We start from the raw sequence: 18,531 nt of genomic DNA on the forward strand, positions 1-18,531 counted from the left end.
AAAACATGCAGGAAATGCCGAATAGTGAGCAGATGTTTAGAGCAGAAGAGAATGAGAAGCTGAAAGATATTACCATAACTAAGGAGATAGTGGAACAGGAGATAAATATATTGAAAATTTAAAGACACCAGGACGAGATGAAATATATTTCATAGTACTTAAGTAATGCAGAGAGGTTGTAGTGACTGGCCAGCCAGCTAAACACTCCACGCTAATCCTCGTGGATTCCCAACATGCTAAGCTTCCCCGGTGTGGGACCGGCAAGACTCAAAGTCAGGTCAGGTCAAGCACCTGGGAGCTGGGGGAACCCAGGAGGGAGCATTCAGTCTCGCCTTAACTCTCGTCTCGCACACCCGTAGCCGCTAGGCCCTGTCGCTTTACACCAACAATAAACCCAAGACTGTGGTCTGTGTTTGCCTCCGTCTCCTTGGCGTGGAGAACACTACAGTTGATGATCCCGGAGTGACGCCGTGGCACGCGATGGCGACCACATACGACATGCGTAACGTTCCCGCCTTCACGCCTGACGTGGACACGTGTTTTCCTCACCTCGAAGCGGTTTGGGATGGTGTGGCGATACGCGCTCTGGCGACGGCACCGTACCACGCAGCGTGGCAACGGGTACACGCCCCCATCCCGTGGACTACGCAGCACTAGCGGCGGCGCAAGAGGCGACCAGGAGCTGCGGGACCTGCGGGAAGGCCCCACGGCTTTACGGCTTTGGTTTTGCATTCCGGACTTCCCCTCGCAGCTGTGGTGTGATGTGCCCCGTCCCGCCCGACGCCGCCCGCTCGGGCACCACCTCCTGTCCCGCCGCCGCCCGCTGGTGCACCACCTCACGCCTGACGACGCCCGCTCGTGCACCACCTCCAGCCCCACCCGACGCCGCCCGCTCGGACACCACCTCCCGCCGCTGCCTGCTCGTGCACCACCTCCTGCACCGGCCCGCCGCCGCCCGCTGATGCACCACCTCCTGCCCCTGCCAGCCGCCGCCCGCTGATGCACCACCTTCTGCCCCCGCCCGCCGCCGCCCGCTCGTGCACCACCTCCCGTCCCGCCCCGACGCCGCCCGCTGTTGCGCCACCTCGCCGTCCGTCCCCGAATCGCGCCCGACTCGCCCCCGCCCGACGCCGCCCGCGTGGGCACCACCTCCTGCCCCGCCGGACGCCGCCCGCTCGGGCATCACCTCTTGCCCCGCCCGACGCCGACCGCTCGGGCACCACCTCCTGTCTCGCCCGACGCCGCCCGCTGGTGCTCGCCCCTGCCCTCGCCGCCTGCTCCGGACCGCCCTTGCCGCCTGCTCCGGGCCGCCCTCGCCGCCTGCTTCAGACAGCCCGCGCTGCCTGTTCCTGACCGCTCTCGCCGCCTGTTCCAGACCGCCCTTGCAGCCTGCTCCGGACCGCTCGCGCCGCCTGCTCCGGACCGCCCTCGCCGCCTGCTCCGGACCGCCCTCGCCGCCTGCTCCGGACCGCCCTCGCCGCCTGCTCCGGATCGCCCTCGCCGCCTAGCTCGGCCCCGTAGGTCGTCTCTCCCTTTGTTTCTCGTTTCTTTGGGGGGGGGGGGGCGGTAATGTAGTGACTGTCCAGCCGACTAGACACTCCACACTAATCCTCGTGGATTCCCAGTATGCTAAGCTTCCCCGGTGTGGAACCGGCAAGACTCTAAGTCAGGTCAGGTCAAGCACCTGAGAGCTGGGGGAACCCAGCAGTCAGCTAGGGGAACGAGGCAGCAGTTAGTCTCGCCTCGACTTACGTCTTGCACACCCGTGGCCACTCGCCTGGGTATTGCTATACACCAACAATAAACCCAAGACTGTGGTCTGTGTTTGCATCCGTGTCCTTGGCGTGGAGAACACTACAAGGTTATTAGTGTTTCTGTCTTTAGCAAATCACTTGAGTCAGGTGAGGTACCGGTAATGTGGAGACAGGCGCATGTTGTACCCATCTTTAAGAAAGGAGATAAAATTTTAACGTCTAATTATAGACCTGTCAGCTTAACTTGTCTTGTAGATAAAATAATGGATTCAATAATAGCGAGGAACATTAGGGAGCATTCAGACAAACATAACTTGATAACTGGACTTTAGTAAAGCGTTTAATAAGGTACCCCATGAGAGGCTCCTGAGAAAGGTTAGGGCGCACGGGATAGATGGGAAGGTGTCATACTTGATAAAGTCGTGGCTAAACGACAGGCAACAGAGTTGTAATAAACAACTCTAAATCCGAGTGGGGTCAAGTAATTGTAGGGATGCCACAGTGATCAGTATTAGGAACATTGTTGTTATTAATATATATCAGTGACCTCGATAGTGCAATTAGTAGTGATATTAGTAAACTTACCGATAACACGAAGATAGGTACCTAGATTAATTAGGTGAGATTCGGATGCCATAACCTTGCAGGCAGATTTCAATAAGATGAACGAATGGACAGACAGATGGCAAATGCACTTTTATATCAACAAATGCAAAGTAATTTGTATAAAAGTCCCGAAGTCATTTTGCGCTGTTCAAATCTCATCTAGACTACGCTGTGCAGTTCTGGTACTCATATTACAGGTAGGATATAGGTCTACCAGAATCGGTACAAAGGAGAATGATTAAAAGGATATAGGGAATGAGGAGTATTCCTTACGATGAGAGACTGAAGCTGTTAAATTTACATATTTTTTTTAGAGAGACGTAGGTTAAGACGGGAACTGATAGCAGTCTTTTAGTGACATAAGAGTTATAAAAGGAGATAAGTGAGCAAAATTCTTACGATCAGTAACCAGGATAGACCAAAAATAACAGATTCGGGCTTGAAAAATTTAGGTTTAAAAAAAGAGATAGGAAGGAATTCGTTCTCAAATAGAGCGGTAGATGAATGGAAAGGACTCAGTAATCAAGTTGTTAGTGCTGAGTCATTAGGGAAGAGAAGATTAGACAGATTTATTGATGGAGATGATGGTAGGTATGTTTCTTACAGTTACTGCCACGTGTTGGCCTGATGGTTTTTTGCAGCTTTCCTTATATCTTATCTTTTTATGTTCTTACTTTTTTTTATGTTAATGGTAATGTTTTATTTTTTTTGTGATTAGAATTCTTATATAAGATATATATATATATATATATATATATATATATATATATATATATATATATATATATATATATATATATATATATATATATATATATATATATATATATATATATATATATATATATATATATATATATATATATATATATATATATATATATATATATATATATATATATATATATATATATATATATATATATATATATATATATATATATATATATATATATATATATATATATATATATATATATATATATATATATATATATATATATATATATATATATATATATATATATATTCTTATTTTAAGATATACATATAATTTAATGAAGTATATTTTCGTTACTTTTGGTGACAATTTGACGTATTTTTAGGTGCTCTTAACTGTATTCTACTCAGTTCTATCCTAGTGTACATATTTTTGTACTTTGTTGTGTGAGTGTATTTTTTATTTATTTCAGTGTATTTTTGTTCTCTCAAGTATCCGATTGTATATTTAGGTACCTTTGCCAGTGTATTGCTATATTACGCTTGCTTTAAATGTCATTTCAACTGTAAATGCATAAGTGTAGATCACATTGAATTTACGTCAAATTTTGTTCTGTATGAGTCAGTATTTCATTTCTATTTTTTTGTATACTGTTGCCTGTATTGTGTTGTAGATGAATACATTTCCTACAAGTATTTATACGTGTCGCATTTACCACAATATTTTGTTGTCTGGCAACAAAGATGAGTATCTTTATTACTATCTTATTTCCTTTCCTGCGCATTTTTCCATACAGTACAAAAGAAATTCAAGTATGAAAAATATTTATGAGCGTCACTTTTAAAGGGGAAATACAGCTGCCTCTCGGTTTACAAGATATGTGTGACTTGCAGAGATCGTGCAAACATAAATCGTATAAAATAAACATCAAATGTATTTGGGAAACGTAGTTTAGAGATGTGACCTTAAAACTACTTATATATATGGTAAATGAACAATATAAACCCTAACAGTTCATCCTTGTTTATTATTTGTAATTTGAAATAAAAAAGATGAAGTAATAAAAAAAAAATGCAGAGAAGGAAGCAGGAAAAAAAAATCCCTTAATATTTAAGTTGCGCAGCGCGAATGATTAGATGGGCTGGACCGTGCCAAACTGAAAACTATGTAAAAAAAAAAAATATTAATTAATTGTATTTCAAGTCATGTTAAAATGAATGCCTCTAAAAACAAATAATACATAATAAAATAACAAATCAATCAATCAATCAACAAGTCAATCAATAAATCAATCAAATAAAACTTGTGTAAACTATCACCTGTATATTCTAAAATGTGGTTTAATATCTTGACCGTAAACTTGGGAATATATATAATATATATATATATATATATATATATATATATATATATATATATATATATATATATATATATATATATATATATATATATATATATATATATATATATATATATATATATATATATATATATATATATATATATATATTGTTAGGTAAGGTTAAGTTAGGTAAGGTTAGATTAGGTTACATTTGTGTCCTTGATGGTGGCCCAGTGGGGCGAAGCACTCGGATAGGTTAAGTTAGGTAAAGTTAGGTTAGGGTAGAAATTTCACCAGTTTTCAAAATATTTTATTTATCTATTCATTTATTTATTTTTTTTTTATGTAGGAAGGACACTGGCCAAGGGCAAAAAAATCCAATAAAAAAAAAAAAGTCCACTGAAATGTCAGTCCCATAAAAGGGTCAAAGCAGTAGTTGAAAATTGATGAATAAGTGTCTTGAAACCTCCCTCTTGAAGGAATTCAAGTCATAGGAAGGTGGAAATACAGAAGCAGGCAGGGAGTTCCAGAGTTTACCAGAGAAAAGGATGAATGATTGAGAATACTGGTTAACTCTTGCGTTAGAGAGGTGGAAAGAATAGGGGTGAGAGAAAGAAGAAAGTCTTGTGCAGCGAGGCCGAGGGAGCAGGGGATGCATATAGTTAGCAAGATCAGAAGAGCAGTTAGCATGAAAATAGTGATAGAAGACAGCTATAGCTGCAACATTAGGGCGATGAGAGAGAGGCTTAAGACAGTCAGTTTGAGGAGAGGATTTGATGAGACGAAAAGCTTTTCATTCTACCCTGTCTAGAAGAGTGGTATGAATGGAACCCCTCCAGACATGTAAAGCATACTCTATACCAGTGGCGGCTCGTCAATAGGGACTGCGAGACTGCAGCCCCCCCAGTGGATTTCTAGGATTCACGAAAATAATGTTAATTTATTTATGTTTGACTATCATTCACATGAAAACACCAATTCTCATATGTTTATATGAAAAAAATAAAAAATACTGCAAAACAATGAGGAAGTACGGAAATTATTTACTATTTAATGATACGAAAGCGGGAAGAAATGGGGGGGAGTCTTTCGGGGCGGAATGGCGAGTGTGGACTGCATCCAGCGCAGTCTTGTCTCGGCCGTTGTTGTGGTTAGATGAGTGTTCTTGCGTCGGTCTTGTTTTCGATCGTGTTTTTCAATTTGTCAGGGATGATTTTGAAATATTATTGATCAGTGATGGCTTGTGCTCAATCTTGATTATCATAGATGGTGTAAAATCACAGAAACATCGTATAAGATAGTATTTTTTTTTCTTTTCCCAAGTAGGCCTAGCAGTATTTTGCAAAATGGCATAAGAAGCAAAGACGGTTTCTGCATTGAAAGAACTCAATTTTCACAGTTAACACTTCAAGAGAAGGTAGCAATTAAAACGATCGCCCATTACCAGACATTAAAATTGTGCAAGAAGGAGTAAGCCACAACAAAATGTATATTCGCAGTTTTAATTGTGATTGGTACCAAAGGAAAACATGGCTCTGTGGATGTGAAGTTAAGAAGTTAAGAAAAAGTTATTGATCTGTTTGCACAAAACAGGAACAGGAGAATGGACTTCCTTTTCAAATAGCCTAAGCCAGCACTAAGGAATGCAAGCATTTACTGTTAGGATAAGACCTAAAGAGTTAAATAATTATCTCTCTATCTTTATAATCTATCAATCAATGGTATGTTAAATAATAACAATAAAAGCATTTAAGATTTTATCTGTCTGAATGTGAGACAGCCCCCCCATCAGTAACAGTCACGAGCCGCCACTGCTCTATACATGGACGGATAAGGCCCTTATACAGATTTAGCAGCTGGGGGGGTAAGAAAAACTGACGAAGACGTCTCAGAACGCCTAACTTCATAAAAGCTGTTTTTGCTAGAGATGAGATTTGAAGTTTCCAGTTCAGATTATAAGTAAAGGACAAAAAGAGGATGTTCATTGTGGAAGAGGGGGACACTTGAGTGTCATTGAAGAAGATGAGATAGTTGTCTGGAAGGTTGTGTCAAGTTGATAGATGGAGTAATTGAGTTTTTGAGCCATTGAACAATACCACGTTTGCTCTGTCCCAATAAGAAATTTTAGAAAGATCAGAAGTCAAGCGTTCTGTGGCTTCCCTGGGTGATATGTTTACCTCCTGAAGGGTTGAACGTCTATAAAAAGACGTGGAAAAGTGCAGGGTGGTATCATCAGCGTAGGAGTGGATAGGACAAGAAGTTTGGTTTAGAAAATAATTCATAAATAATAAGAAGAGAGTGGGTGACAGGACAGAACCCTGATGAAAACCACTGCTAATAGATTTAGGAGACGAACAGTGACCGTTTACCACAGCAGCAATAGAACGGTCAGAAAGGAAACTTGAGATGAAGTTACAGAGAGAAGGATAGAAACCGTAGGAGGATATAGTTTGGAAATCAAAGCTTTGTGCCAGACTCTATCAAAAGCTTTTGATATGTCCAAGGCAACAGCAAAAGTTTCACCAAAATCTCTAAAAGAGGATGACCAAGACTCAGTAAGGAAAGCCAGAAGATCACCAGTAGAGCGGCCTTGACGGAACCCATACTGGCGATTAGATAGAAGGTTGTGAAGTGATAGATGTTTAAGATTCTTCATGTTGAGGATAGATTCAAAAATTTTAGATAGGCAGGAAATTAAAGCAATAGGACGGTAGTTTGAGGGATTAGAACGGTCACCCTTTTTAGGAACAGGTTGAATGTAGGCAAACTTCCAGCAAGAAGGATAGGTAGATGTTGACAGACAAAGCTGAAAGAGTTTGACTAGGCAAGGTGCAAGCACGGAGGCACAGTTTCGGAGAACAATACGAGGGACCCCATCAGGTCCATAAGACCTCCGAGGGTTTCAGGCCAGCGAAGGCATGGAAAACAACATTGCGAAGAATTTTGATACGTGGCATGAAGTAGTCAGAGGATGGAGGAGAGGGAGGAACAGGCCCAGAATCGTCCAAGGTAAAGTTTTTAGCAAAGGTTTGAGCGAAGAGTTCAGCTTTAGAAATAGATGTGATAGCAGTGGTGCCATCTGGTTGAAATAGAGGAAGGAAAGAAGAAGAAGCAAATTTATTGGAGATATTTTTGGCTAGATGCCAGAAATCACGAGGGGAGTTAGATCTTGAAAGGTTTTGACATTTTCTGTTAATGAAGGAGTTTTTGGCTAGTTGGAGAACAAATTTGGCATGGTTCCGGGCAGAAATATAAAGTGTATGAGATTCTGGTGATGGAAGGCTTTAGTACTTTTTGTGGGCCACCTCTCTATCATGTATAGCACGAGAACAAGCTGTGTTAAACCAAGGTTTAGAAGGTTTATGACGAGAAAATGAGTGAGGAATGTACGCCTCCATGCCAGACACTATCACCTCTGTTATGCGCTCAGCACACAAAGACGGGTCCCTGACACGGAAGCAGTAGTCATTCCAAAGAAAATCAGCAAAATACCTCCTCAGGTCCCCCTTACCAGCAGCACTAGAAGAGGCAAAACGCCAGAGGCACCTTCGCTTAGGGGGATCCTCAGGAGGGATTGGAGCGATAGGACAAGATAAAGATATGAGATTGTGATCGGAGGAGCCCAACGGAGAAGAAAGGGTGACAGTATAAGCAGAAGGATTAGAGGTCAAGAATGTTGGGCGTATCTCCAAGACGGTCAGGAATACAAGTAGGGTGTTGCACCAGTTGCTCTAGGTCATGGAGGATAGGAAAGTTGTAGGCTAGTTCACCAGGATGGTCACTGAAGGAAGAGGAAAGCCAAAGCTGGTGGTGAACACTGAAGTCTCCAAGAATGGAGATCTCTACAAATGGGAAGATGGTCAGAATGTGCTCCACTTTGGAAGTTAAGTAGTCAAAGATTTTTTTTATAGTCAGAGAAGTTAGGTGAGAGGTATACAACACAGATAACTTTAGTTTGAGAGTGACTCTGTAGCTGTAGCCAGATGGTAGAAAACTCGGAAAATTCAAGAGCGTGGGCAGGAGAGCAGATTAAGTCGTAAACGCAGCATCCAGCTTTGTTTCGAAAACGAGGATTGAGAAAGTAGGAGGGAACAGAAAAGGGGTTACTGTCAGTTGCTTCAGACACCTTAGTTTCAGTAAGGAAAAGAAGATAAGTTTTAGAAGAGGAGAGGTGGTGTTCTACAGATTGAAAATTAGATCTTAGACCGCGAATGTTGCAGAAGTTAATGAAAAAAAAAGTTGAGTGGGGTGTCAAGACACTTAGGTTCATCGACAGAAAGGCAGTCCGACCTGGGGACATTTGTCGTTTCCTCCCCAAATGGGGACTCCGAGGCTGGTGTAGGAGTCGCCATGATGTTTTTAAAATTTTTGAGTGAAGGGTTTGTGTTATTAGGTGCTTGTAGTTTTGTGTGGAGGAAGAGAGTTGTCTTTAGAAGGCAGGCTGTGACTGCCCCCTTGTTTTGTTAGTCACAAAAGCAAACGTTCAGTGAGGTCACTGCTGGGTTTAATGATAAATTCACAGCACTCTCTGAACAGTGCTTTAGACCTCACTGGGAGTAATTATCGTTTCGGCAGGTGTCTATTGCCTTCTCCTGCCTAAGTATGAGACGCCATACATATATATATATATATATATATATATATATATATATATATATATATATATATATATATATATATATATATATATATATATATATATATATATATATATATATATATATATATACGGGAGCCGCCGTGGTACAGGGGAGCCGCCGTGGTACATTGGAACCGCGCGCGCTTTGGGGGCCAAGTGGTCACCAGGCGCACGGGTTCGAATCCTGGCTACGGTCCGAGGGTAGGAAGGGCATCCACTCGGGGTAACGGTTCCCAAATGCCAAATCCAAAAGTCCTTCATCAGGAGGCACCGTCTCAGCCCTAACAGACTAGGGAAAACTAGACGTAAAAAAATATATATATATATATATATATATATATATATATATATATATATATATATATATATATATATATATGGCGTCTCATACTTAGACATTTTCATCATTATAAAAATTTGGGTCAATTTGGCTTCTCCTATCGTAGGGCACCGTTTTTCGTGTTCACTGCCTCTTATCCCCACCCAAAAAAAAAATGAAAATAAAAAATTCCCCTCAGGCCTCCTAAGCTTCCTGGGAGAAAGGTGAGTAATGTGACAAGGAGGTATTGCAAATGTTTACCTTAAATTGATCAGGACGTTCATAGCCTAAATCGCTTCTATGCTGTACTTTTAGTAATTTCAAAAGGCTCTGGCTGAAGTTACACATATTTTTTAAATGTGTTTTTTATGGTACTAGAGACGGATTAACAAGATTTCTATATTATTAACAGGACAACCACTTTTGAGAAACACGCTAATAATTTCTGTAGCCTTTGAAAATAATAATGGTGACTGATAAAAAAAAAAAATGTCCAAGCGCTCCAGTGACTCTTAATCGCCTTGACTTGCTATGGTCCAAATTCGAGTCGCTTGGTGTGAACATTAGAGTAAATGTGACACAGAAAGACCAATCATAAGAAGGGTGGATTCAACATAAATCAGCACGATTAATGGTTTGTGTTAGTGTAAATAGAGTATACGTATCATATGACTTTCCTAATCTTTCCAAAAAACCCTAAAATTTAGATGAAGAGTGAAATTTGATTGATTGATTTTGGTTATGGCGCGTCAACATCACGGTCATATGGCGTTCCTACAAAACATTAAAAGCAACAAAGATTGCAGGTTAAATTATTGATATATATATATATATATATATATATATATATATATATATATATATATATATATATATATATATATATATATATATATATATATATATATATATATATATATATATATATATATATATATATATATATATATATATATATATATATATATATATATATATATATATATATATATATATATATATATATATATATATATATATATATATATATATATATATATATATATATATATATATATATATATATATATATATATATATATATATATGGTAGAAGTGAACATAAAGAAAGAAATGTGATACATTATCAAGTGCTAGAAAAGATAGGTTTAGTATTTTAATGTATTAATTAAATCAAGTGGATACTGACCCCACTGACCCAGATATTTGACGTTGTTTGCTATGTGCCCAAGACCCCATTGACCCATGCTCCAGGACCCAGCGTCGTTTGCCATGTGTCTTCCTCACTTGACGCCAGGTTCTCCTAGTGCAACGATATTACTAGTAAATATAGTTGGAATAAAGAATATGAATATAGAAAGCTATAAGGAAAGCTATAATTTGTTCACAAGACCAGCCGTCTCCACTAACATGTCCCAGAAAGAGAGCCCTATCTCTAAGAACCAGGGCCATCTGTAAAGTCTCATCTACACTACGACAACGGAAAAGGTATCACTCCCGCATTTTCACCAATCTGGTACTCTCCACCAGAAAATGTCCGACTGTAAGGGGAACTAACTAGTAATCACAAAGTGGTTGTGTTTCTTGGGAAATTAGGTAACCATACGTAAAACGCGTGTGACCCGTCTGGAGACAGGCCACTGCAGCCTCTGAGCGGCGCTCGTGTACGTGGAAATATGTCCACGGACGTACAGCTAAAGAAGTTACCTCCCCCATCTTCGTGGTGGCAACTAAAGCCTTCCATCTGCTCTACCAACTGCTAAGAACGGCTACCTTTATACTGGAGTATAAATCATGAAACTGAATGGAGCTGGAAAGAACAACCCGTGTTGCTGCCTCCTTAACCAGCTTATCGGCTTTCTCATTCCCCTGAATTCCAACATGTACTGGGACCCTACAAAACCTGATGTGGTTGCCTCTATGCTGTAAGAGGTAAAAAGTGATGAAACTGATAAAACAAGAGGATGAAAAGAAGAATGAATAAAATGTTGAACAGCAGAAAGAACAGAAAGTTCATTTAGCTAAGCCGTTGTAAAACTCACATAAAGAAAAATATACATTTTCATGGTGTGAGCCTAGTGAGAGAAAATATTGTCTTAAGAGGCTCTCATCTGTGTGTACCTGTTGGCTCCAATAATATTACAGGCTGAATAATGTTATACTACAAGCTGAGCTAAATGCCACATATAGCCAGTAAACAGTAGTTGAATGGTGAGACAGGTTCCAGATATATCTCTGAATTAATTGATAATAAGTTTATAAGTTTTTTGGTATTCAATTGCAAACGGCAGTGACGTTAAGATACCAAATATCTTGTATAGATTTATTAAGACAATGTTTGATCTGGCTATATATAAATCATCCTGGCTTGATAAGATATAAGTTTTTTTTTTTTCTTATGTAAGATGATGAAAAAAGAAGGAAACTTATAAAATTATTTATCTGTTCTCCGTAAACAACACTCAGTTGCCATTAGTATGTTCAAGTATGCAAATCATAAGCTGCCTATTGTAAGTGTTAGTTATCGGAGCGTAAGTACAGAAAAGTGGATCTGTTCTTTATGAGATCTTAAAGATCTAGGGGAGGGTGGTCCAACTACGGGCCACAAGTGGGCCGCCAGCTAACTCTATAAGGTCCGCGACCGCTTGCATTATAAATTTATTTTGTAAATAAAAAAACGCAATGGAAGTTTCTGTGTTTCTATATGAAATGATACTAGGAACTAAGATTCTGTGATTCTAATATAATATAATATAATATAATATAATATAATTATATATATATATATATATATATATATATATATATATATATATATATATATATATATATATATATATATATATATATATATATATATATATATATATATATATATATATATATATATATATATATATATATATATATATATATATATCTTGACACCCCCCTCAACTTTTTCTTCATTAACCTCTGCAACATTGGCGGTCTAAGATATAATTTTCAATCTGCAGAACACCACCTCTCCTCTTTTAAACCTCATCTTCTTACCCTCACTGAAACTCAGGTCTCTGAGGCAACTGACAGTAGTCCCTTTTCTGTTCCCTGGATGTTGCGTTTATGTGCGCAACGACTTAACTTGCTCCCCTGCCCACGCTCTTGAATCTTCCGAATTTTCCACCATCTTGCTACGATTACAAAGTCACTCTTAAACTAAATTTATCTGTACTGTATACCTCTCACCTAACTCCCTTGACTATAAGAAATTCTTTGACTACTTAACTTCCAAAGTGGAGCACATTCTGGCTCTCTTCCCTTTGGCAGAGATCTCCATTCTTGGAGACTTCATTGTTCACTGACCATCCTGGTGAATTAGCCTCCAACTTTCCTATCCTCCGCTACCTAGAGCAATTGGTGCAACACTCTACTCGTACTCCTGACCGTCTTGGAGATACGCCCAACATTTTTTACCTTTTCCTGACCTCTAATCCTTCTGCTTATGCTGTCACTCTCTTTTTTTTTGTTGGGCTCTTCTGATCACAATCTCATATCTGTGTCTTGTTCTATCACTCCAATCCCTCCTCAGGATCCTCTAAACGAAGGTGCCTCTGGCATTTTGTCTGGGACCTGTTGGGGGGGTCTGAGTAGGTATTTTGTTGATTTTCCTTGGAATGACTACTGCTTCCATGTCAGAGACCCGTATTTGAGTGTCGAGCGTATAGCAGAGATGATAGTGTCTGGCATGAAGGCGTACATTCCTTACTCTTTTTCTCGACATAAACCTTTAAAACCTTAGTTTAACACAGCATGTTCTCGTGCTATACATGCAAGAGAGGTGGCCCACAAAAGGTATTTAGCTTTCCATCACCAGAATCTCATGTTCTTTTTATTTCTACCCAGAACCATGCCAACCAACCAACCATGCCGAAGCCAACTAGCCAAAAACTCCTTCATTAATAGAAAGTCAAAATCTTTCAAGATCTAACTCCCCTTTCTAACTTCTGGCACCTAGCCAAAAATATCTCCAATAACTTTGCTTCTTTCTTTCTTTTTTTTTCAGTCATATTTCATCACTGCCATCACATCTCTCTCCCTAAAGAGGATATCTTCGCTCAAACCTTTGCTAAAAAACTCTACCTTAGACGATTCAGGGCTTGTTTCTCTCTCCTCCACCCTCTGACTACTTCGTGCTACCTATTAAAATTCTTCGCAGTGATGTTTTCCATGCCCTCGCTGGCCTAAACTCTCATAACGCTTATGGACCTGATGGGTCCCTTCTATTCTTCTTCGAAACTGTGCCTCTGTGCATGCACCTTGCCTAGTCAATCTCTTTCAACTGTGTCTGTCAACATCTACCTTTTTCTTTTTTGCTGGGAGTCTGCCTATATTCATAAGAACATAAGAACATAAGAAGAACATAGGGGAAGCTGAAAGAAGTGGCTTACACATGGCAGTCCCTGTATGAAATATACCTACCTATTTCCACATCCATGCTATCCACATCCATAAACCTGCCTAATCTTCTCTTAAAGCTCTCTAGTGTCCTAGCACTAACAACCTGATTACTCCGTTCCACTCATCTACCACTCTATTTGAGAACCAATTTTTTCCTATCTCCTTCCTAAACCTAAATTTTTCAAGCTTGAACCCGTTATTTCTTGTTCTATCCTGGTTGCTGATACTAAGAATTTTGCTTACATCACCCTTGTTATAAATAACTCTTATACCGATTAAAGACTTCTATCAGGTCCCCTCTTAACCTACATCTTTCTAAAGAATGTAAATTTAACAACTTCAATCTCGCCTAGTAAGGAATACTCCTCATCCCCTGTATCCTTTTAGTCATTCTCTTCTGATGCTAATAGACCTATATCTTTCCTGTAATATGGGGAAAAAATGTTTGGGATCGCTAGAGTCGAATAAACCTTTCAAACTTTCCAAGCAGACGTCTAGTATTTGCAAACTTACATATGCAAATAAATCATTGCCTTTTATTCTTCCATAAACAAAACAAAAATAAAGCTATTCTCCTCTGCATTATGAAAAATGTTATTTGAGTAAACGAAAGACAAAATCTGACGACAGCATATCAAAACTATTAAGATATTATATATATATATATATATATATATATATATATATATATATATATATATATATATATATATATATATATATATATATATATATATATATATATATATATATATATATATATATATATATATATATATATATATATATATATATATATATATGTATATATATATATATATCTTCTGCTATCTGACGACAGCATATCAAAACTATTAAGATATTATATATATATATATATGTATATATATATATATATATATATATATATATATATATATATATATATATATATATATATATATATATATATATATATATATATATATATATATATATATATATATATATATATATATATATATATATATATATATATATTGTGTGTGTGTGTGTGTGTGTGTGTGTATTTATATATATTACTAATGTTTAGACTGTTCATGTACTGGCACTTCATTGGACCTTATTTTTTTTTTTTCAATCTTTGTTGGCCCTTGTCAGTGCCCTTCCTACATAAAAAAAAGAAAAAAAAAGAAAAAAAAAAGAGCTCACCCAAATAAAGCCCCCTTATGATTTTTCTAAGATATTGTTCAGTTTGAGGCAGAGATGCGCTGAGTAGTTAGAGAGTAGCGCATGGCGGTAGGCGGGCTTTCATCCCCCAACTCTCTACTTTTCCCTTCCCTCCATCCCTCCCAGTCTTTTGTCATGGGTCTAATATCGCAGGGAAGTTATAAGCGAGTTAACCGAGATTCCTACAGCTGCCAGCTTAGAAGTAGAAATCTGAGAGCAGGCAGACGTTTAGATTTGAGAAACGTGTTAAAACGTGATAGCAATGGCATATTACTTTAATACCTATGGGTGGGATTACGGCGTGAGGCAATATTATATTGAGTACTAGTTAGACCCTACAGGAGGCCAGTATTTGGACAGTTCTGAGTATTATTTCAATGGCGTGTCAGGTCCCTTGTACCTCGCTACTCTTCCAGGGTTGATAGTGGCTCCACCTGGAGACTGTATTGTCTGACTATTATTATTATTATTATTATTATTATTATTATTATTATTATTATTATTATTATTATTATTATTATATCAATCAACGAAGGCGACCCACTGGAAAACACGAATGCATAAACCCGAAGGCCCAGTGGGTGGCACTTCACTGATAATTGAAGGTTTAGTAACAGTAAGAAAGCATAGAATGTTGTATTTGTGCCTGTATTCTGATGGGAGCAGGCTTCTGCCTTTTCCCCCTTGCTGCCTAAGTGCAGTACCTTGCTGTGTGTCTGAGAGTCGAAAGCGTTGTGTCATGTTTGTTAAATGTCACTGGTATCTTTGTCCCATAACTGTTAGTAAGACAGACCAGAGGATTGAATAAGCTTTGTGCTAGGCTACAGCAGTTTACTTTCTCCCTTGATTTCCAATAATTTTGTGGGAGGTGGGAATCAATCGTCTGGAAGATTGCAGATGACTGTTATATGGTCATTGTGTGTAATATTTCCGTTGAACAGTGGGTGGTTTTGTTACAGTGAGCTGTTGCCCTATGGGGATATTACCCTCACTCTAGGAGTGAGTCATCTGTACTGTCTGGGCTCCCTACCATATGGCTAATTAGTTATTTTCCAGCTCGGGTGATTTAGTTGGCGTTTGTTATATTCCCTTCTCTGTGAGTAGGTTAAACGGAGTGGTAACCTCAGAGATTTGATAGTAGTCGACGACCGGTAGGTGCTGGATTCATCGTGTTTATGACCGCACTAGGCTAGAAGGAGCTAGCCTAGGGAAAGCTGACCCAAGTGTAGTGTGTTGCGTGCAGCGTGATGAAAAAAAAAAAAAAAAAAAAAACAGAACAGAGAGGAAGAGATAGAGACAAGAGTGAGCGCGAGACGTGGACGCCTCCCAGACGGGTAGTCATGCCAGACAAGTTACTGTATAACATATAAATGCAAAGTTGATCTTCCTCACCAGATTTTTCCCATTTCCTTTTGGTTCTTAAAAATTTAAATGGGTAAATCATGTAGCAGAGAGATTGTTCTTTCCTGTAGCGTAGTTTGTTTCCATCCAGTCCCCCAAATAGAACCCAAATAGAATTTTCGAAACATAAGTGAACAGAGAGAGTGAGAGAGCAAGGAGCCCATGGCGCATCCAGCACGCGGGAAGCAGGCCTCTTACACCCTTTGCCCCCTCTCTCCCTAACTCCAATCACATTTCCTGCCCACGTCTTCCCGGTGGCATGGGTCCCTTCCTTTGCTGAAGATAGTAGCTGGTGATATATCAAAGAATATAAATGCGGTGCTGAATGAATCAAGGCAAAGGCGTATTTAGGGAGGGATATTCCTATATATTTAAGTGTGGGCCTGTTATTATTATCATTGTATACCATACAAGGCCCAACTTGAGGCCAGATTATGGAAGTAGCTTGACATCTGACAAGAGAGCATTTGTAACTCCGGTTGCTCCTATGACAGAGGGTTGTTCTGTGTACAGTCTTGTTTTGTTGCATTGGTGTACATAGTATTTTTGACAGGAGCAGGCTATGTTCTCTCACTTTTTTTTTTTTTTCAGTTTCTCCTGGCTAAGTGCAGTCTCTGGTTGAAGTTTTATCATGTATGTTTGTGTGTTGTGTACTTCTCAAAAGCTACTAAAGTCCGAGGTCGCAGCTGTGCTTTTCTGAAATTTGAGAATTATATTATAATATGCACTAGGCTATAGTTGTCTACGTTCTTCCCGGATTTCCAGTAATTTTATAAGAGGTGGGAGTCGGTCTTCTGGAAGATTGTAAATACAGTGTTACCTGGCCAGAATGAGCAATATTTCCGTTGGAGAGTGGGTGATGTTATTGTGGGCGATTTGTCCAGTGGGGTACTACCCTTCTCCTGTGCGTACTTTGAGTGTATACTGTTTGTTCCCTAGAGTGTGGTTTATGGATTCTTTACAGCTTGGCATATTAAATTAGCGTTTGTTACCCTAGTTTCCCTGTGGGTTTGTGAAAAAGGGTGGCGACCTCAGAGAATTGTTAGTTGTAGATGACCAGCAGGTGTCTGGATTCATCGTACTTGTGCCTTCCACTAAGCTCACATAAGAGGTGCCTTAAGGAAGCTGACTCAAGTTAGTGGCAGTGTCAGAGGGGTTGAACCTAGTCGTATTCAAGTGACAGCTGTAAAGAGGGCTAAACCTGGTCATAACAATATATATATATATATATATATATATATATATATATATATATATATATATATATATATATATATATATATATATATATATATATATATATATATATATATATATATATATATATATATATATATATATATATATATATATATATATATATATATATATATATATATATATATATATATATATATATATATTGTGCACACAACGATATAGTAAAGAAGAAGTAAAATAACAGGAGAGAGAGAGAGAGAGAGAGAGAGAGAGAGAGAGAGAGAGAGAGAGAGAGAAGGAAGGCCAGCGGGAAGGAATGACGTAGTCGCCAGATGCACTATGAATGCCTTGCTGCTCGCCCTCGGAGCATGTAGTTACCATCCTTCCTAATTTAATTTATCTTGCTTCCAGTTGTCCTTTCATTTTGAGTCCTACACATTATTTAGTTGAAGTTCATCTTGGCCATAAAGTAATCTGATTCCATTCAGTCCCAGTAGTTTGATCACAAAAGGGAATTTTTAGAACTAGTGGTTGTCACCAGGTGGCAGCACACACACAAACTCTTCTCTCACATACAAGCAATATCAGATATACCTACAGTGTTATTCTATTTACATGAAGATGCAATGGGCTTATATAACATATTTTCTACATAATCCCTTCGAAGTAGTAACACAAGTAAAATCAAACTCTTTTCATGAACAAATGAAAAGTTAATTTTCTAGTGAATCGGCATTTAGATTTATTTGGTCATCTTAAGATTTCCAAATGAATACACTCTTGATTGGAAACGTCTTAATCTAGACGACAGTAATCATAAATGCAACATGTCTGTGACAGTCAAAAGTTCAGTATTACATAGATTTTCTTCCCAGTTTATGGAAATGGCAATTTTAATAA

The 18,531-nt window shown here is 38.7% G+C and overlaps 1 protein-coding gene across 1 annotated transcript; it reads right to left on the minus strand.

The window, feature by feature from the left end:
- Positions 1–712: 712 nt before the first annotated feature.
- On the minus strand, positions 713–2,111 carry LOC135110020 (circumsporozoite protein-like). Its single transcript, XM_064022011.1, has 2 exons — positions 2,107–2,111; positions 713–1,481 (listed from the first exon to the last, which is right to left on the minus strand). Exons 1-2 carry the CDS (start codon positions 2,109–2,111, stop codon positions 713–715), a joined length of 774 nt encoding a protein of 257 aa, XP_063878081.1.
- Between the last annotated feature and the right edge of the window lie 16,420 nt (positions 2,112–18,531).

Source organism: Scylla paramamosain, chromosome 19, assembly GCF_035594125.1.
Source record: "Scylla paramamosain isolate STU-SP2022 chromosome 19, ASM3559412v1, whole genome shotgun sequence".
Taxonomy (NCBI): Eukaryota; Metazoa; Arthropoda; class Malacostraca; order Decapoda; family Portunidae; genus Scylla; species Scylla paramamosain.